We start from the raw sequence: 20,936 nt of genomic DNA, 5'->3' as shown, positions 1-20,936 counted from the left end.
GCCAAGGCCACCTCTGGGGAGGTCAGGAAGGAGGCAAGGGCAGAGGCCAAGACAAGAGACCCCTCTACTTTTCCAACCCCACGTCCTCGCCAGCTGGGTTGGAAGAGCTGAGGCCAAGTCTTTCCTTGCCAAGAGAGTCAGAAACACACTTCCTGGGACTCTGGGAAGAAGCAGAGGGTGGGTGACCCTGCCACAGAAGACAGCTCTGCCCAGAGTGGGGAGACTACTGGTCTCTACCGCTTCTCGAATTTGGAGTCCTGTGACATAGGACAAGGAGGACGCCTGACAGGCCCAGGGAGAGGAGGAGTCAATTCTGTCCCCCATTTTGATGCCAAATTCCTCCTTCTTCCAGCAAATCCACGTCAGTCTGTTACTAGCAACCTCCTTCCAAGTCCCTCTGAAAGTCTGCACGTCCCGGGGGAGTTATAGCCTTGGCCAAGTCCCTTCCCATTCCTGGGCCTCCTCTCCTCTCCGCTTTGCCCACGGCAGGGTGGTGGGAAGAGGAAAGGGAAGCTGTTTTGAAAAACAATTATTTAAAAGTGTCCCAGAGGTAGAAGCCATTTCCTTTCTTTTATTTGCCTCCTTTCTCTGTTTCTTTTTATAAGACAGTGTGGGCACAGAGGCATATAAACCTTTTTGTTCAGAACTATTCCACAAATTTGCCACTCTATTGTTCTGATGGAAATCTAAAGAAGATGGACTATTCTCTAGATTGTCAAAACCTTGCAGTGACTGCGCCCTCTTCACTAGACTATTTTGCCCCAGCAAATTCGTAGGAGCACAGGATTTTAGGGCACTGGTTCTCAAAGTGGGCACCCTACCCAGACTAGACCATCAGCATCACTGGGAAGACTGGCTAGATATGCACATTCTCAGGCCCCACCCCAGGCCCGCTCTATCAGCGACTCTGGGGGCAGGGAATCTGAGTTTTAATGAGCCCCCTAGGTGACTGAGGTCACACTGAAAGTCGGAGAACCACCGTTGCACCTGGGAGTTCCAAACTATCAGGAGTCATCGAATCTAGGGGATTTGTACTTGGGAGTCCACAGTGTGGCTTCGGGAGATCTGTGCTCCCAGAAATTGTATGCACAACGTTCTGTCTGAGCACATGAGTGCAAGTTTCTGTGGACAAAATCCACAGCTTTTCCAGAGATCACACAGCCACAGAAAGGCCCTGCTTGCCCCAGAACCGGGCCGCCAAGCTCCGTGTCAGCACATACCCTCCCTCCAGCCAGCCCATGGTGGGCCCCAGTTTATCCCCTCACCTGAGAGATCCAAGGAGTTACTGTCAGGGAAATCGAACTCCCCTGCAAAGCACAGAAGTGGGCATGAGTCAGCACACATAGCCATCAGCGTGCCAGGGCTGTGCGTGGTATACCCTCTACCCTGGAAGGTCAAGGCCATCCCTGGTCTGAAGGACAGAGGCGGGGTCTCAGCCAAAAGGCTGCAGCACACACAGCAGCCACACACCTTTCTGACACGCACACACACACACACACACACACACACACGCACCCCGTGCCTTCTGGCATCAGTCCCATTTGCTCTGTACTTCTGTGATGCTGATGATGGCCCATGACTCAGTTCTCCCCACTGGGCCACAGGAAGTGGAGATGGGATATCATCAGGAAGGTGGGAGGGCCTCCGGACTGGGAGAGCAATGGAAAAGGATGACGGGGCCTTTTCCAGAAAAAGGCAGGAACAGCAACACAGGTCCTGGACTTGGGTTTCTTCTTGGGTCTACAAGCCTCCATCTCAGCCCCCAACTGTCTCATCCAAGGGAGCCCAGGACTTCATCCATGGACATTTTTTCTCTCTCTCTCCTGACTCTTTATACCACCTCCATCCTTTTCTTATGACAAACCCCCTGCTAGCAATGAACCCTCGTTTCCTTTCCACTTCTCAAAACCCCGTTTCCAACACATAGCTGACATGCCACCCCCTCCAAGACGCCTCTCCTGACCTTTTCATTACCCTGCCTGCATGCTGCATAGTTAGGTCTCTCAAGCTTGCCCTCCATTCCAGTGTCAAGGCCACTGAGGATGTCAGTATCTACATGGGCTCACACACACATTCCGGCCTGTACAGTGCTCATTTTCTATCCCGTCCACAAGTGTGTCTCGACCTCCCAAATCAGCCCATGAGCACCCCGAGGCCAAGCGCTGTGTCTTCCATCTGCCTGTGTCCCCCACCTCCCCAGATGGCTAAGGGCAGGCGGTAGAGGCGGGGAATCTGGTCCCTGAGGAGCATCTCATGCCACCCCCACCCATTCCCAGCAGTCAGAACTGGGTTCCCACTGGATGGACAGATGGACAGATGATCAGCAGCCTGTCCTCTCCAAGGTTCCTCTTACCAATGGTTTCTAGCTTCCACACTGAAACAGAGAAAGAGAGAGAACCCAGAGGTGAACGAGGGAGCTAGAGTTGGGTCTGCTCTCATTGGGTCCTGCTGAATTCCTCTCCCCCACTCCCCATGCCCAGACTTTGCCAGGGACCCAGGGGCATGAGGACTGTGGGCTGGGGGTGGGCCAGACACGGGAGACTTCCACCTCTCCCTCCAGAATGCGACCCAGCTATGGAGAGATGAGTAGAGGCATTTGAGAGGAGGAGGGGAGCTCGGTGCCCCTGTGTCTTCAGTAGCCTGCAAAGCAACAGCTACTACAGCAAAGAGATTCGGCCCCGGGAGCCATGAAATAGAATGAGAAATGCCATTCTCAACTTTCTCAGCATGTAAGGCAAGTCTCACTAACCCAGCTTTGCCAACAGAGACGCTAAAGGGCCCTGCCTTAATGAGCCATTAAGGATCAGGTGTAAATAACACATTCATGGTGCCGTTGCCAAAGGCAGGGACAGAGTGTGAAGGAAAGTTTTCCTTAAAATCTTAGTTCACCGCTGATTCATTTTGCCTTTTTGTTGTTGAAAAGAAGCAGTCTCGCCATGGTACCTGACCCAAAGCAGATGTTCAAGAAGCCTCAGGTAAATGATGAATGAGAGGGCTACATGAACGGAGGAAGTGAGGAAGGCGGTTTCCATAGAAATGCTGCAGGATGTGGCTGAGTCACCAGCTGCCACCGCACCAAGGGCCCCCATGCACACTGTACCCCGAGTTTGTCTCTGATTCCAAATTCACTTCCTGTCTGGCTCTGGGGCCACACCCAGCCCCCCAGCTGTCAGGATGGAAGAGCCTAAAGCCATCTTCCTTCTGGGCTGGCAGGTCTGGAGGTAGGAGGTGTGGCTAAACATCCAGAAGGGGAAGTGGGAGGAGGGGAAGGGAGGCATCTTATCCAAACCTTGCCTCCCCTGGTCTTCGGATGGGTCCCTGCACCCCAACATACTGCCACTCTCCCCTCTGCCACCTCCCACAAGCACCTGCCCCTCCAGGCAGCGTCCCGGTTGCTGGAGTTCCAGAAGTGAAAGAGAATATGCCTTCTGCCTCTCCTAGACAGGTCGGAGGCTGGAGGGAGGCAGGACTCCGTAGTGGAGTGGAGCTCGAACGCTCTCCAGGTCTAGAAGGACACCGGCCTAAGCCTTAGGTAGGTGAAGGAGGAAGCTGAGGACCAGGCCACAGGGTCCTGTGCATGAGCACCCAAGTGACTCAGATGCCCCCAATCCCCTCCAGAGTCCCTGCCGTCCATCCTCCCCTAAACAAGGCCCCAACCCAGGGCTCAGCAGTCAGTGGGGCAGTTCTCAGCACATCACCTGCCTGAAGCCCAGCCCCGCCTAACTTGGTGTCCTGCTTCCTTCCACAGCCACAAGGAGTGGGGTGGAAGACCAGGGTCCAGCTCTAGGCCCTTCCCAGATTTAGGGCAGACTGGCTGGAGAGCAGCCCTTCTTAGGAGTCTACAAGGTCCCAGCTGAAAGGTGGGAACTGGCCTAGAGAGGCCAGCTCACACCCAAAGAAGAGATCTGCACGAACCCCTCTTTGTCAGACCCTTCCCCTTGGAGATGTGGTCATTAAGGCCTTGTGCCTTTTCTCAGAGCACTGCCCCCCTCACTTCTGCCCCCTGTCCCAATATCCTGAGTCACACAGCTCAGACACTGCCCACCCCTAGGACTCTCAAATGGGTCTGGGGCCCCTGAATATCTCCACAGCACATCAGTGCCCCCCCCCCCGAGATCTCAAACACAGACATGTCCCAAGCTGAGCTCTTTGTGATACCATACCTAGTATCTAAGTGGGTACGTGGGTGTGTACATGGGTGAGTGTCTTATGCCCAGCTGCCTGAAGGCGTCTCATTGTGTGTCCATCTTTGGGTATCTCTCTGGGCCTCTGAGCATCCCTGTATGTGTGATACTGATAGTAACACCAACTAACACTACTGACCATTAAAATATGCCAAGACCTGGGCTACCATGTGCATTCCTCCACACGATTCTCCAGTCACTATGCCACATTGCCATTTGACAGATCAGGGAATGGGGGGCAGGGGACAGAGGGGTGAATTGCCTCACTCAAGGTCCAAATTGGGTGACAGAGCCCACATCCAAGAGCACAGCCTGGCCTCACACCCAAGGGTGCATCTCGATATCACCCTAGGAGCCATGTCTGCAGGTGCTTCCATGACCCTGTGCGGACCAGGGTCTGTAGTTTCATGCTCCCACTAGCATGGGAGCTCTGGAACAGGGAATATTGGCCTGTAGGGGGCCCCAGGTCCTTGGTACTTGCATCCCAGGAAGGCCTGGGGCCCAAGTGTGGGGAGCAGATTAGACCAATCATGGCCTAGGAAAGCCCCAGGGGGAAACTCACCTTGGTCTGGGTTGAAGATTCGGAAGAGTTCAGGGCAGCTGACCAGGACCATCTCACCCACGCGGGCAGGCTTCCAACACGTGAGGTTGTCCCACATCCCAGGGCAGCCTGTGCAGAAGAGAACCCTGGTGAGAGGGGGCCCTGCCCCATGCATGCACGGACACTGCACACACCACACACATGTGGGCGGGCGCACACACACCCTGGTGAGCCAGACCCTTGCAGGGGGAGGGAACGGTTTCAGGGAGAGAAGGTGAGGCTCACTGTGTGACGCAGGGCTCAGCCTCATCCCTGAAAGACCCGTCAAGGAGGAGCTGAACATTTCAGGAGCTCCTGGGGTGGAGAGGGAGCTCTCACCTGACCTTACATCTCCCATAGCCCCACGGTGCCGGGAGGATTGTGGGGAAGGGAGAAGCAGGCCAATACCAGGCCAAGGCGGGATCACTAAGCATGAGATGCTGGGGGTCTTTGGAGCACCCCATCATCACCCCACACCGGCTCCCCCTAGTCCTCCCAGCCTCCGCCATCACTATGGGGTCCAGCTTCAGCTCGGCCTCCTCGGTGGGCCCTCCCTGCCCCTAGGGGAGGGCCAGGAGCTGGCTGGCCTAAGGGTGCTGCTCCCGGCCCGCACCTGCCTTCCAGATGGTGAGGCTCTGAGGCTTGGAGGGGGAGCAGCAACCAGCCCGACAGGGAGGAGGGGAAAGCCGTCCCGGCAGAGGCCTGCGTGGCCAAGGCCCAGGACTGTGAAGGGACGCAGAGCCCGGAGACAGAAGAGGCCAGTGCCGTGGTGGTGCAGGCCCAGCCTGGGGGAGGCAGAGGGCTGGAGGGGGAGCAGGGACAGACCGAGGGGTGTTTAGGAATCATCAAGACTTGGTGCCTCGCTGGACATGCGCTGCTGGGAGCAAGACAAGGATGACAAGCTTGACGACCAGGTATTAATTTGGGGGCTCAGCAGACCCTCCTGCCCCTCTGCCTACCATGCAATCTTTCCCTCTCCTTCCAGCCTCGGCCAGCCTCGCCTGAGTGCTCTCTCTGCACCCCCTATGGCCACTTCCTCACCTCCCTTCGTGCTCCACCCCTTTCTCTGGCTCTATCCCTCCTCTTCTCTCCGCTGAAATGCCTCTGGCCACCAGCTGGCCACCTCTCCACCTTCCCTAACGGGGCCTGACCACAGACACTGGCGGCTGCCCTGCCCCGGCGCCTCACCCCTCCCACCTTGGACAAGATCACTGGCTCGTGGACTTAGGGACAGAGCTACACACAGACAACCCCCGATCCTGACACCTGCACTCCCTGAAAACAGCCTCCCGTGGCTGCGTATCCCCACCATGAAAGGCCCGAGGTAATCCAAACCCAGCCTGTCCAAGACTCAACTCAGCATCTCCCACTAGAGCCCCATTTCCTGTCTCAGCCCCAGCTAGACAGACTTGAAGCCACTTCGGCCCCTCTGGCAAACCTAGCAGTCTTCAGGCTTTAGCAAGCACCCTTAACCCACGTGATAAACTAAACCTTTCTTTGTATACCTATAGATGGCGCATTCTTTCAGTCCTTCTGCAGCAGTCACCAGACCCTCCTGTATGACCTCTGAGCACCCCGATAACATCTGTAGCTGGCGTCAGTAGTGCGCATGCAATCAAGAAATGTTACAGACCACTGCACTCCCTTAACTGATTAACTGCCCTAAACCCTTTAAAAAAAATCTCTGGGCGGGCACAAACCTCAGAGTTGGCCTTTGGACAAGACTGCCTTCTTCCCAAGTGGCCGGCGTCCTGAATAAAGCTCATATTCCTTTCCAATCAAAACTCATCTCTTGAGTATTGGCTTTTCGAACAAAGGGCAGCCAAAGTCGGGTTTCGGTAACAGACCGCCCTTGCTATGTCTCCTCCTCCTTTTCCCATATCCAACTGGCCACCATGTCCCACCGGTCTGACCGCCAGGTATTTGTGAAATCCATGCCTTATTCTCCATCCCCACACCCCCACCAAGTTAAGGGGTAAGCTACCTTTTACTAGCACCATGGTCTCCTCACTCGACCCCGCAAGGCTGTGACAGTGATCTTTTCAAAAGGAAGATCTGGTCGGGACATCCAGCCCACCCCTAGCAGTGCACACCTTTCAGAAAACCTACCACCTCAAGTCCTCAACATGGCTCCCAAGGCCCAGCCCTTGTCTCCCTCTCTGGCACATGGGGAGGGGGTGAGGCCCTGGGAAAGGGCATGAAGTGAGAAGGGCATGGAGAAGGGAGCCCCAGGGAACCCCACATCTACCAGGTGGGCAGAGGAAGTGCATGCAGTGATATAATTCCTAAGGGGGGGGCAAAGGTGGAGGAGGGAGGCGGCCACGTGGAGGGTCTGACGGCAGAGTACAGTTTCAGGAAGGGACACACACATCCTGCTGAGGGGTCTATAAATATGGGCTTTGGAGAGGCTTCTTTACCAGGTAAAGGACAGTCAGCGGGTGCCTGAGAGAGTGTCCCACCTCCCAGAGCTGTCATGAGGATTAATGAATTCATACATGTAAAGCTCTTGGAACTCCAGGCTCACTCGATGCATGTTCACTGCTGTTATTGGCATTAATTTCATTATTTCAATTAGGTGTCCCTGAGAATCATTCCCCTGAGAGAGGCCCAGACAAGGAGATGAAGCAGAGCCCTGCAAGGTGAGGAGAAATTCCGGTGGCGTGCCACCAATCGGTCACAGAGGATGCCTGGGCAGGTGCTAGGCAGGGCGAGGGGGCCTAGGGCAGGCCTCATGGGCTCCCAGCCTCTCTGTTGGGGTCCATGATGGACTTCAGGTAGCCTTTGGACAAGAAGGCACCCCAAGCTTCCAAATGCAGAAAACCTGGTCTCTCAGAATTCAGACCTGGCTATTTTGGAATTCACACCCAGTCCCATTGACCTATGTTCTCCTGGCTCCTGGGATGACCAAGTTTGGGAGCTGGAAGCACCATAGAAAACTCAGAGGATAACAAACCAAGAAGCCAAGGACACCGGGGCCACATGAGGGGAGCAGGGTCCCAGGTCTCACAGCAGTAGCCAGTTATTGCTGATTCCTGCCCACCCTTCGCAGCAGGAAACCAGCCGGCACATGGCTGGTTATTACATCATGTCCTTGAAAGAGACCCAGTGGCACATCTTCGGCTGCCGTGGTCCACATAGACCATGGAACGGTCATGGAGCAGGGCTGTGTCTGGCCTATGCCCTAGAAGCCCCAGCCAACAGATGCTCCTGTAATATGGAACATTAGGCCCTGGCACAACCAGCTGCTGCAGCCAGCTGACGTTCCTGAGGTCTCAGGGCACTTCAGATAGAGGGAGCATGGTCCCGAGGGTTGAGGTGCAAGGAAAGATGCAGGCCCCAGGCAGAGATGCCATGAGGGGAGGTGGGGGCTCCCAGGTTGGAGGGCAGAGGCATAGAGGCATGGTGGGGAATCCATGCTCTTAACAACTACTTACTCAACACCTGCCCCACCTCCAACACCCATCAGGCCCGGGGCCACAGTGGGGCAGGAAACAAATTTGGGAAGTTTGCCTGTGAGGGCAGAGGAAGCAGAAGGGCACCTGCATGTCCCTTCAGCACCTGCAAGGCAGCCTAAAGACTTGAATTTGGGTTGACTTCTGCCAAGGGCTCACTTCATGACTCTGACTCATTTTCCCTGTGTGCACTGCAAGGGCGGGGTGTCTCTGAGCATATGCCCAACTCTGGGTGACCAGAGCTCAAATTTGGAACAGAGATTCACTCACGACCTGCTGGTGCCCAAAAGGGTGGCTGGGGAGTCCGGGGCTGCCCTCTCTGGCCCCACTGCCAAGACAAACATCTCCCAAGGGGTACCTGCCAAGGTGCCCCACCCTACCCCATGGCCTGCCACACTATCAGAGCCCTCCTGGTGCCCTCCTTAGGTTCCCAGCCTGGTTCCCCTCCAGGGACTAAGGTTCCTAGGGGCAATTCCTACAGCACCAGGGCAGGTAGAAAGACTAGAACTGAAATCCATAACTCGAGGGCCCAATCCCAGTGCCTGGGTTTAGGGAACTGCAATACCATGACATAATAAGAATTATGTATTTGGTCTTAGTCCCAGCTTCCAGGCAAAGCTCCTAAACCGGTGGAATTTCCTGATAAGGGTGAGGGGAGTGTCTTTAGTTATTCATAAGCCTCTTTCAACCACACCTGAATTTATGCTAATGAGGTGACTCTGGGGTCATGGTGGTCGGTTGCCGGGGTAATTTTCAGCCTCACCCACCACCCTCAGGAGAGGGGGGAGGAGCTAGAAATTGGGCTAATCACCAATGGCTTAGGGTTTAGTCAATCATACCTACATAACAGAACTTCCATAAAAACCCTAAACGATGGGGTTCAAAGAGCTAATGGGTTGGTGCATCCCAAACTGCACAGGGACAGAAGCTCCTGCACTTGGGATCCTTCTGGACCTCACTCTATGAACCCCTTCATCTGGCTGTTCTTGTATATCCTTTATAGTAAACGTGTTTCCCTGAGTTCTGTGAGCCATTACCGCAAATTATTGAAACTGAGGAGGAGGTAGGTCATGGGAACCCCCAATTTGTAGTCAATTCAGACAGAAATGTGGATGACATGGGGACCCATGATTTACATTTGGCGTCTGAAGTGGGGGAGGAGACAGTCTTCAAGCTCTTAGCCAGTAGGGTCTGTGCTAACTCCAGGTAGTTAGTGTCAGAAGTGAATTAAATTGTAGGGACACCAGTCGATGTCCACAGAAACCTGGAAAACCCACACATTCAATGTCAGAAATGCTGTGAGCAGAAAAACAGTTTTCCTTTAGGGGACAATGTCCCTGACCCCATCGGGAGCGCAAAGCCCTCTGACCACCCCTCTGGCCCGCATCACTGGGGTCACAGGAGACTCAGGTCGCCACCTCAGGGCTTCGCAGATTGCCCCACGCACGCTTCCACAGTTCCCACCTCTCAGAGGTGGTGGGGGCTCTATCTCATCTCCCCTCCTTCTTGCAGCCTGCTCTGAATCCCCCCAGAAACCCCTTCCGGGGAGATGAGGAGGACGGGAAAGAGCCTGGGGTTTCTCGAACTGAGGACAGCAACTCATTTTCCTTCCACCCCCACAGAATACATCCAGCTTCTCTATCCCCATCTGTTCCAGACTCTAGTCCCAACAAAGCTTAGTGCTGTTGGGACTGAAGGATTTCAAGACGCCTTTTCTCCTTCTCCTCCCCCCCCCTCCTTTCACCCTATTTTTCTTCTCACTCTCCCTTCCCCTCCCTCTTATTCTGTGTCAGTTATGAGTCTGACACTGCAGAGCAATACAGGAGTGAATAAAACAGCCCGGGTCTCCGCCTACATAGAGCTTACAGTCTGGTGGTCCAAGTGAAAGATCTTGCACTTCAGGCCAAATGCTAAGAGAAGCCCTTAGATGATGAATCACCTTCCTAGCGCTACTGCAACAAGGCCGACTCAGGGGCTTAAACGCCACAATTTCTTATCTTGCAGTTCTGGAGGTCCGAAAGTCCAAAACTGACCTCCCTGGGCTAAAATCAAGATGTTTACAGGGCTGCATTTCTTCTGAAGGCTCTAGCGTGAATCCATTTCCTTATCTCTTCCAGATTCAAGACATTCCTTGCCCAGGGGCCCCTTTCACCGTCTTCAAAGCCTATAGCATAAGCATCCTCAAGTCTCCCCTTCTCTGACCCTCCTGCCACCTTCCTTCCTTTAAAAGGACCCTTGCGATTATACTGGATCCACCTGAATAATCCAGATCCTTAACCTAATTACATCCGCCAAGTACCTTTTGCCATGTAAGGTAACACATTCTCAGGCTTTGGGGATTAGGATGTGGACACCACTGTTTTGCCTCCCACAGATGCGTTTTAAGACAAGGCGTCCCATGATCTGATTCAGCTGTGTGGGAAGGTAATACATTTCAAGAGCAGCAAATCAAACACGGAGACGTATCCGTTAGGATATGGCAGAAGTCCAGGGGAGGGCAGAGGGGCTTGATTTGGAGCCAGGACAGCCAAGACAGAAAGGCATGCTGTGTGTAGGGGAGCCTGGAGGCAGAAGTGGAGGGCCCGGTGACAGACCAGCTGCGGCCAGCCAGCCTGCCAGCGACCGTTGGTGCTCACCCGTATCCCGTGACTGAGTTCTCACCAATGGTAAGTAAGTGGAGGTGATGGACTGCTCTCAGAGGCGCCCCTCACAGGCTCCATGCCCGTTCTCTCCCTCTCCCCTCTCTGCAGCATCCTTGGGGGGCCACCGGTTGAGGGTGGCAGTGTTCTAAGACGGTAGGAGCCCGCGGCTCTGAATGACGGTGCAGAGTCAAGCTCCACCTCCCGCCTCTGCCAACCACACCAGCCTGTTACCCGTGTGTGCAAGCAATAAAGGCTGCTGTGCTGTGTCCCTAAAATTCTAAGGTCTTTATTTGTATTATTTTTTATTATTTTTTTATTTTTTGGTTACTGCAGCAACATCTAGGCTACCCTGACTGATGCGGTGAAAGGGAGAGAGGTACCAAAGGTGGCACCTGGGCTTCTGGCTTGAGTGTCTGTGTGGCTGCAGGGGTCAGCCTTTCCCCACAGTGGAGAGAAACCGGATGAGAAGCAAATGGTGGAGGGCATGAGGCAGGCTGGAGCTCAAGGGCTTCGTCTGGAGTGTGTTCAGTCTGAGATGGTGCCAGGAGCCAAGTGGAGGTGATTTCCAACAGGCGGTTAGATACAAGTCCGGAGTGCAGACAGGGAGTCAGAACGGGGGGGAAGAGAGCCAGGGGTGGTCGGCACAGGGATGCTAGGTAGGACCCATCGCGGACCGGGACGATGGATCTAGTGAGAGGGTGTGCACTAGAGAAGAGAAGAATATAAGGCTTGGTCGCAACAGAAGAAGGAATGCAGCATTCGGAAGAGGGGCTAGCAAAGAAGACTGAGGAGGGGCGGCCAGAAACCCAGGGAAAACCAGGACAGTTCAGCGACACAGCAGCCGGGAAAGCCTGCTTCCAGGAGGACATGGTCAAGTGCATCAGTCCCTGTTCCCCTCCTCTCCTTCCCCGCAAAAGAGGTTGAAAATCAGAATGGCTCCTCTCCCCTGGGAGAGCTCTCTGCTTTTACACCCCCAAGTCCCCCTATTCACCTCTCCTCTGGTTCCCCAATTCTACACGAAGTCCACCTGTGCCCTCCTGGCTCAGTCTGTTCCCCGCCCCCCACAAGCCTGAAAGCCTCTACGGAACCTGGGCCAAGGAACCCAGGCGCAGAAGGGATCTTGCTCAGGGGAGAGTGCTGTGCACACTCTGGGGGGCGGGGGAGGGTGCTGCTCACACTAAGACACTAGACACAAAGCAGCCAAGGAGACGCAGTGCCTTGCGACAGCAGGAGGGGAAAAGACCACTTGGGCACACTGAACAGAGAGAGAACACAAGGACCATTAGACTCGACTGGAACAAAATAAGGAGCTAATCGCAGGTTGTCATGGTGATGATTTTGTCCAGTTCCACACAGTGTTCAAGACCCATGAGACCAGGGACACCAAAGGGACTCAAAGACGCAGTCCTCCCTTTGAGGATGCTCGGGTATTGTTAGAACAAGCCCCTCATTTTAGCATCACAATTCAAGGGTAAAAAAATATGATTCTATTTACTGAAATTTACTTTCCAGCCAATATTTCCGATCCATAAAATGGGGACCAGCTGTGAGCTCAGTGCTGGCGGTGGGGAGGGGGGGCGGTGGGGCAGGAATGAAGATGCAGTCCTCGCCTCTGGAAGTCAGTGGTCCTCAGAGTGGGGTCCCCAGCCCAGGAATACCACAGGGAACTTGCCAGAGATGCAGATGTTCATCTGTACCCCTGAGATGCACCCCACTCAGACCCACTGAGTCAGAAACTCTGGGGCTGGGTCCAAGAATTCTGTGTTTTAACAGCCTTCCAGGAAGTTCTGATACAGGCTTGAGTCTGAGAACTACGGGACTAAAGGAAAACCAGTTTGGACAGAAATGGAACCCTTTGTCAGAAGTGAGGGAGCCCGCGGACCCCACCCCTTCCCATGCTGAGTGCCTGTTCCATGGCAGAGTGGCTGGCAGGTGCGGTCAAGAAGCCAATCTTGCTCCAGGGCTGGGGAGCCTGGGCCCAGCCCTGAGGTGGCCCCCTCCTCCAGGCCTCTCCTCTCGTGGTGAGAGTGGAGGTGGGGGCTGGGGTGAAGCACTCTGCACCCCGGACAGGGCTCAGAGGCTGGGGCAGAATAGCAATAAGCAGGCTTCCTCATCTTCCCTCCAAATCTCCTCCCTCCTGCCCCCGCCAAAGCCACCGCAGGCCTCTCTCATCTTCTCCGGAGTAGGGGCACCCCTAGTAGGACCACACCCAAGCAGCTCCGCTTAAATGCAGGGAAAGCCTCCAGGCTGACGGAAGCCCACGGTCCTGCAAAGAAGAGTCGCTGGCCGGGCCCACCCCACGCAGGCTGGCCACTCGGGCTGAGCAGAGAGAACAAGGCAGCCCATGCCTGTGACCTGTGTGGGACCGGCGACTCTTAAGAGTGGAGACCCTGTTCCCACGCACAGGACTCCTTTCTCCTTCTCTCTGGGCACAAGAGCGCCGCCACACAAAGGGCACCCCCCCGGCTGGGATGGCAGACCTGGGTCCTGTCCCAGAGCTGGCTCCAGCGCTCCGTGTGACTGAGCCAGTGACTGCCACCTCTAGCCTCAACCTCTCTCTGGGTCACATGACAGAGCTGGACTCGGTGTTGTCTCGAGTCCCATTTAGGATTCAGGAGTTTGAGATGAGATACAAAACCACTACACAGATCGCCTCAATAATGGTTCCAATAAACATCTAAAACACACCAAGGATGAACTAAGCCACGCAGTCAGCAAGCTTGCTTTCATTCTGCCAGCCTCACCTGGCTTTTCTACCCTCTTCAGCTGACTGCGGAGCTCTGGTCCCACCCCACCCCCCACCCCCGCATCTCTCTGTCCCTTGGCTTCCACCCCAAAGGCCACTCTGTGCATTACCATCCCATGTTCTCTTTGGGGTGTCCCAGGGACAGGGTTTAAGAGGAAGCAGGTGACTTCCTGGGAGCACTCCCCCCACCCCAGCCACACACACTGTGGCATGGACACACCTCACCTCCAGCAGATCAGTGTCCTCATTCCAATGCACTCACTGTATTCAATTTAAAAGAGTATGGGGAAATATACAAAATACATAGGAATACATTTTTCAATTACAGCAAACCATGATGGTGAGTTCGTAACTCAGTTACTAGAACAAGCGGAGAGATTTTCTTTTTCCACTTTCAGGTGCACTTCAGGGACATCAGCCAGCCTCTGGCCAGAGTTCTGTGCATGGTGCATGTGCTTAGGGACAGAAGGGGCAGGGGAGGGGCAAGGAAGGGATACAGGGGGAGGGCTGGCCTCTCAGGTCACCCCAGCACAGCCTGGCAACACCATGCTAACTGCCAATTCTCCTTGGCGTTCACATTTGACTCTTGGCTAGGAATGAGCTCCCAGCCTGGCTTACCTGCACCCTGGGGGCTGCTCTCTGGTCCAAGATGGCATGAGCATCCAGTGGATGCTGTCCTCTGGCCACAACAATGGCTCTCAAACTTGGATATGTTTAGAATCATCTGAAGGCTTTTAACACGTGCCTTCAACAAACTCCACCACCAAATGCTGATGACGTTGGTCTGGGAAGGGCCTGGCCATCGGCACCTTTAAGTGCTCCTGGGGGTTCTAAGGCGTTGCACAGTGCAAGGAGATCAACAGCTGCCTGGATTTCACAAGCAGGTTTAATACGGAGCCAAGAGGCCTGGCTCAACTGCAATGACAAGGATGCTCCAAGGACCTTTTGGGCAAGGGAGACAGAGCTCCAGGTGGGGGAAGACCCAATAGAGGGAGGAAGGGCACGGTGAGTACGGTGGGCGGGACTGTAACAGCTCTCATTTAAACACCTGAATGAATGAGTGAATGAGTGAGTAAATGAATGCGTGAGTGAATGAACGAATGAGTGCGTGAATGAATGAGGGAGTGAGTGAATGAGTGAATGAACGAGTGAGTGAAATGAACGAGTAAGTGAATGAATGAGTGAATGAACGAGTGAGTGAATGAATGAGTAGGTCAGTGGATGAGTGAACTTGTTCCACAGGCCTGGGGTCCCTCACCCACGTCGAGGTTTGAGGGTGACCTGTGGTCAGCCATGACTCACAGGGCCCCTGGGACCCTCAGCCAGACCCTCTCTATAGCCCACTTGCACCCACCCTAATTCAGGGTTCCACATACAGGGAGGTACCCATTCCCCTCCCCCACCTCTTCCTGCTGGGGTTCCCTCAGCCTAGAATGTTCTCCCCACTCATCCAGCCCTCAGTTCTCACCTGCCACCAAGTGCCTGCTTGTCCCTAAGCCTCGCTCAGGGGTTTCAGCCTAGCTTCTCATTGGAATCTCCTGGGGAGCCTTTAAACATCCTGATGGACCGCAGTGCTGATTTAATGGGTTTGGATTGTAGCTTGGGTACATTCTTCTAAAAGCTCCTGGTGATTCTGATGTGCAGCCAGGTTTGAGAACCAAGGATCTGGTTTAAATATCACCTTTTCCGTGAATTCTTGCCCACCTTCCCCACAGAGAACTCCTTTCTTCCTCTCCCGAGCATCACTTGGGGGTGAGACACCCCCCCACACACCCAGCCCTGGCCTGCCCCTTCCTGGGAGGGTGTCCACCCTTATATCTGTCTCACTCATGCTTTTCTGCGAGGACACCCCTGTGGCCAGGCCCTCATGTCCTCTCCCAACCCAGGGCTCCCCAAACCGCTGTGCAATTAATCTGTACACAGCTCCCCAGGCCTGGTTCCCACCCCACCTCTACTCTTCCCTTCTGGATGCTTCTCATTACTCAACCCCCAGTGTATCTGAGACCTGCGATGCAGGAGCCACGGCCCTAAGCTGGGAGGCAGGACACCTCAGCCTGCCGCCCACTCCCACCCCTGTGGGGTGTGGTCTAACGAGTCACTGGCCCCAGGGCTCCCCTCTTCCCACCCCTTCGACTAGAGGCTTGGACCAGATATTCTTTTGGTCTCCTGCAACTATGCCCATCTGGGCCCCCTGCTTAGCTTCCCTGGGTGGTGGGGCCTAGAATCCACTTTCGGCCTTGATTAGGGCTGAGCCAGAGCTCGGCCCGGAGGGAAAGGCCAGCATGGCCAGGAGCAGCTTCATTACCAGTTAATGTTCACTGACTGTACAGGGAGCTCAGCCCGCAGGGACCATTACATTTAACTGGGCTGCCGATTAATCAAGTATTTAAACAGATGGTGCTCAGAAGAGCTCCTCAGAAATGGGGAGGATCCAGAGGGAAAAGTAGAGCCCTCTAGTCGGGGCAGAGAGCCCCACCCTCTAGCAACTTAGGAACGGGTGAGGTTGGCAAGGCCTCCAGGGATGCCCCCAGCCCCAAATCCCCAAGCTCCCACACACCCCCTCTTCTGCCCCGTGGGCCTCAGCGTCCCATCTGCACAGTGGGGAGTCAGTCAGCAGGAACGGCCTTACACAGACCTGTGGTTCTCAGCCAGGGGCCCCGCCATGAGGGACACTTGGACAAGGTGCAAAGGACTTGGGGTTGTCACTGGGATTGGGGTGTTCTGGGCATCTAACGGGGAGAGCTATGATTGCTAAGTGTCCTGCAGTGCATGGCCCCATCCAGCACCAGGAAGCAGTACCCCCCCACCCCCCCAATGCTAACAGCAGCCCCAAGAGAAACATTTTGCACCCAGCAGGCTTAGGAGTGGGGTTCGTGCTGCAGGCTTGTTCTCTGGTTTCTGGTGGAGTGAGCACAGAAAGGGAAATGACCCCGCACTGCCTGCCCTGGGTTGACCAGGTGCTCTCCAGCTCGGCCACTGGCAACAGCTGTGTCCCTGCTGCCACCAGGCTCAGGCTGCTTGCTAATAAGCTTTCTAACGGCCGCTCCACAGCCCAGACACCAAGCCCGATCTCAGCCCCCATGGGATCAGACGCAGCCACATCCAGCCACCCAGAACAGCCTCTTCCAGAATGAGGCATCCAGGGCAGGCTGTCCCCGAGGAGGGCAACGCCAGGGTCACTGCCCAGAGCAGATCCAGGACTCCATCACCCCGGAGGGTTTTCAGAAGGACCCAGGGACCTGTACCTTCCACCACCCTCTACAAAATGGCCAGAGGCTGGGACACCAGTTTCTAAAGGCTGGCCTGGCTGTGCTGGGGACACCGTGACCTCCTCACCACCCTACTCACCTGGGGAGGAGTCGTTCAAGCCCATCAGGTCACTCGCCCTCTGGATCTTCTCCAGGCACATGACTTGCTCCTTCTTGAAGATGCAGTCAGAATGCATGGCGGTGGCCTGCGAGGGACACAGAGGATGGATGGGAGGCGAGAGCAGGAGGCTCCCCTACAAGCCCTGCTACCTAAGCCCCAGGGCAGTGTGGAGGATGGGGGGCGGAAGCAGGAAGAGCACAGTCCCAGAGAGATTTCGGGGCCAGCAGGGGCCACAGATACCATGAGGGCTCTTCTCCTTCACCAGTTCAGCATGTGGCCTTCAGTGGATTCCACTCCTCCTTGGGTCTCAGTTTCCATGTGTTGTGATAATATTAGCAAACACATACACAGCACTGTACTGTGTGCGTGCATTATTCTGTCTTATACACACATCGCTCAAGAGCACTACAAAGGAGGTACTATTTTCATCATTCTCCATTCGGCAGATGTGAACCTAAGCACAGAGACATTAAGTGACTTTCTCAAAGTCACATAGCTTAGTAGGCCGTACAGCCAGGATCCGAACTTAGGCAGTCTGGCTCCAGAGACCACAAGGCTATTACTGTACTTCAGGGAAGCAAGCAGAGGGTGGGAGAAATACAAGGCTGAGGGGGCTCAGCTTCTCTCTCCTCTGGGGGCTCAGGAGGAGGTGCACCCCCAGGGGCTTGTGGGCAAAGGAGCACTGGTTGCATTCAGTGGGACCCACAAGCTGCTCTCATTCACTCCTGCCCCCATTTTACAAAAGCAGAAACCAAGACTCAGAAAAAATAAATGTTCCTGCCCAAGGTCACACAGCTAGTTAGTGGCAGGCACTGGATTTAAGCATAGGACCAAGTAACTTCAAAGTCCATGACAGCTGTGTTCTTATGCTGTCACTTTAAGGTAAAACTCTGGGGCAGGGATGGCTCCTCAAGGGGATGTCTGCAAGTGCGGAGGCAGGCTCAGACATCTGAGCCGCCAAGGACGGTGCTGAGGGATCCGGTTGAGTTCTGACTATTCACAGCTGTGCAGGCTTCCAGGGAGAGGGGCGAGGTTCTCTGTGGTCACACAGTAAGGCAGAACAGAGACAGGACTGGCATCCAGGTCTCTGACGACAGCTGCATCGACTGCTGGCCTAAATTCTCAAGTTGAGGGGCAGAAGTCAATGCCGAGGAGCACTCCTCCCCTACCCTTCCCTTAAGGCATAAGTAAAGAGCAGGCTTCTGAGCTCTAACCTGGCAGAGACTTACGGGCTAGGGCCTGGGGTCAAAAAGCTTTCTGCAGCTGTGACTAGGGCCCCTGCATATAGTTGAACAGGTTGTACACTGCACAACTCTAAAGATTGCTACACATGCACCATCATAATAGATTTGTAAATTGTGTCAAAATTTCTAATCAAATCAGTACAGGGTTTTGAGGAAGGGGCACCCTTTGTAATTCACCCAAAGGCACTGAATGACCCAGTAGGGGTTCAGGCAGAAATAGCAGCTAGCAGAACTGAGCTTGGCTGAGGACAGAAAAAAGACACAGGTTTTCTGCGGTGTGGGCTCTGGTGAGCCTGGGGCTCCAGTGGGTCACGGAGGGGAGGGTCCTGGGCCCTTACCATAGGCAGCAGGAGGAAAGCAGCCAGGGAGGCCTGCAAGATGTTGGCCATGACGCTTCTCAATCCGGAAGGAGACTCAGGCCAGCACTGCCAGCCTCCCACTCAGAGCAGCCGCTGGTCAGCCCCACGGTGTCTACGGGCTAGAGAGAAAGGAAGACATGAGTGCCGTGGGTCCCCTGGCAGGGAGAACCTTTCCTCCTGACACCCCCTTACCTACAGCAAGGCTCTCAGCCTCCAAGGGTAAGCCCCTCCCTGCCTTTGTTCTTCTTCCAAACAAACATCTGCTGAGCACCTACGCAGTGCTAGGCACTGGGGATACAGTGCAGAGCACATGGGCTCAGGCCACCAGAAGGGTCTGCATGGCTTTCCCCTCGGGAGCAGACAACTGTCTCCCCATCTCTCCCTCCACTGTGACAGAGTTTTAGCTGGCACGTGTGTGCCAACCTAAAGAAGACATTCCTTAGTCCTTCCTGCTCACAGATGTGGGCCTGTGATGAAGGTCCCACCTATGGAATACGGGTGGGAGTGACAGGTGCCACCTCTGGACCCCTTGTCCATGAGGCAGTACCTGCTCTTGGCTTCTGCTCTTTCGCCCTGCCCAAACGCCAGAGCCAACCCCTGGGGCATGGGGAGCCATGCACCGAAAGGAACCGGATCGCCGCGAGCACCCCACCAGCCCGGAAGGCCTCCCTAGCTCCAGACTGCTACGTGAGAAAGAACTGCACTTCAACTCATGTGCTCACCACAGAGCATCGCTTCGTTCCAGCTGCCGAGCCGACCTGCTAAGAGATGTAACCTCCTTTCCCCCTGCCTCGGCCCACTCGGCCTCCAGGAGAAAGCCTCTACCATCGTGACATGCCAGAGGGCGACTGCTGAAGAGCATTCTCCAAGGGGGGAGGTCCCCGAGGACTGGGGCTGCTGGTGGGGACTGGACAGGGGACCGGGAGTCCAGCGGGGAGAATGTGGGAGCTCTGCCACATTCCCAGGAGGGAGAGCTTGGTCTGCTTCTAAAATTGATCATTAGCACGCATGCCCTTCAACCCAGCAATTCCACATCTGGGTTTTTATTGAGAAATATTTGCACTCGCCCGAAAAAAAAAAAGCATGTGCAACGATAGTTACTGCAGCATCACCTAAAATAGCATCCACAGCAGAAAATGAAGCAACACAGCATCCATCAACCAGGCCCCGTTAATAGGCCTCGGCAGCCATGCAAGGGAATACTACACAGTAATTTAAAAATTATTCTTTGTATTCCTATTAAATTATTATTAAAACGACTCAGTCGGCCAGTGTCAGGGCCCCCACCATAGGTGCCTGGTTCAGAGACCCATGGGGGGGCTGCATCCCAGTCATTAGTCTCCGCATAACGCCCGTTACCAGGCAGAGCTGCCATGACCCTGGTTCCCTTTGTGCCCCTGGCTTGCTGCCAACCCATGTGCTCTCCCTCTCTCCTAGCTTCTCCAAGCTCACTCTGGTGACCAGCAAGTACCCAAAAAGGAGAAAGAAAACAAGCCCAGGATAGCTCAACAAAAGGGAGCCCTGTCTTACCCACCTGTTGCTCTACCCACTCAGGGCCCACTCAGAGATGTTGAGGGAGGCCTCGGGTGTCCCCAAGAAATGCTCTGAGAAGCCCAGGGGGCCCTGAGGATGCTGATGTAGGCTCTCCCTTGCAGGTCAGGAAGGACTGGGCAGGCTGGGGGGAGCGCCGGCCCCAGCATCCCTGGGCACCTCAAGGCACCAGCTATGCTGGACTTTCAGGCCTGGATTTCTATATTCACTCCCAGCGCCCCCCCCCCCCCGACACACCTCTACTGGGCATGGGCTGCTTCTGGCATGACCCGGCAGTGCTGGTCCCCAGTGGGCTCGGTCACCTCCGCTCTCCCTGGGGAGCCTAAAGCCCTGTGTGCTGAGGCAGGAGCTGACACTCTGACCCGACTGGCTCAGCACACAGGCTGTCTCTCTCGGCCAGGGAAGGGCTTAGAGAAGCCACCACAAGGCAGCAAACGTCTGCGATCTGCAGCTGACTCTTCCACACCTAGGACAATGTCAGGCCAAAGGCCAGTGAGATGTGAAGTCAGGTGGGCCCCCACCCAGGACCATGCCAGGTGGCCCTGGCACCTCCATCAGCCCATCTGGAGGGGGTGGGTGTCAGCAGCCCCAGCCTACAGCCTGCACCTGGGCTCTGGCCCCACACCCAGCCACCATCTAGACCCTTGGCTTCTGTGGATCTCAGCTGTCTTAGCCAGGAGGAAGGTGACTCCTCATCTCAGCTCCCTCCTGGCCAGCAGGGCCCAGACAAGAGCCATAGAAGGGAAATGGGTGCACAGCCCGTGTCACCAAGCGGACACAGCGTTCCTTCCTCAAGGGCCACCTCCCTC

General features: G+C 55.2%; 1 protein-coding gene across 8 annotated transcripts in view; it reads right to left on the bottom strand.

Moving 5' to 3' along the window:
- The window catches only part of ADCYAP1R1 (ADCYAP receptor type I), a 39,617-nt gene extending 20,930 nt beyond the window's left edge, over nt 1-18,687 (bottom strand). For 2 of the 8 annotated variants that reach the window (XM_088018695.1, XM_088018697.1), the window contains exons 1-6: nt 18,556-18,606; nt 16,953-17,058; nt 4,747-4,854; nt 2,354-2,374; nt 1,768-1,770; nt 1,266-1,307 (exon numbers count right to left, since the gene is read on the bottom strand). In XM_088018695.1, the coding sequence (XP_087874821.1) occupies nt 1,266-1,307; nt 1,768-1,770; nt 2,354-2,374; nt 4,747-4,854; nt 16,953-17,058; nt 18,556-18,606 (331 nt within the window). Of the gene's footprint in view, nt 1-1,265; nt 1,308-1,767; nt 1,771-2,353; nt 2,375-4,746; nt 4,855-16,952; nt 17,059-18,555 lie in introns of all 8 variants that reach the window. The other 6 variants (XM_088018696.1, XM_028119341.1, XM_028119343.1 and 3 more) reach the window with 5 other exon arrangements.
- Between the last annotated feature and the right edge of the window lie 2,249 nt (nt 18,688-20,936).

Source organism: Eumetopias jubatus, unplaced genomic scaffold (genome assembly GCF_037043125.1).
Source record: "Eumetopias jubatus isolate StellerSeaLion01/CBP00866 unplaced genomic scaffold, mEumJub1_p1.0 scaffold_14, whole genome shotgun sequence".
NCBI lineage: Eukaryota > Metazoa > Chordata > Mammalia > Carnivora > Otariidae > Eumetopias > Eumetopias jubatus.
This window is presented reverse-complemented; position numbering and strand designations above follow the sequence as displayed.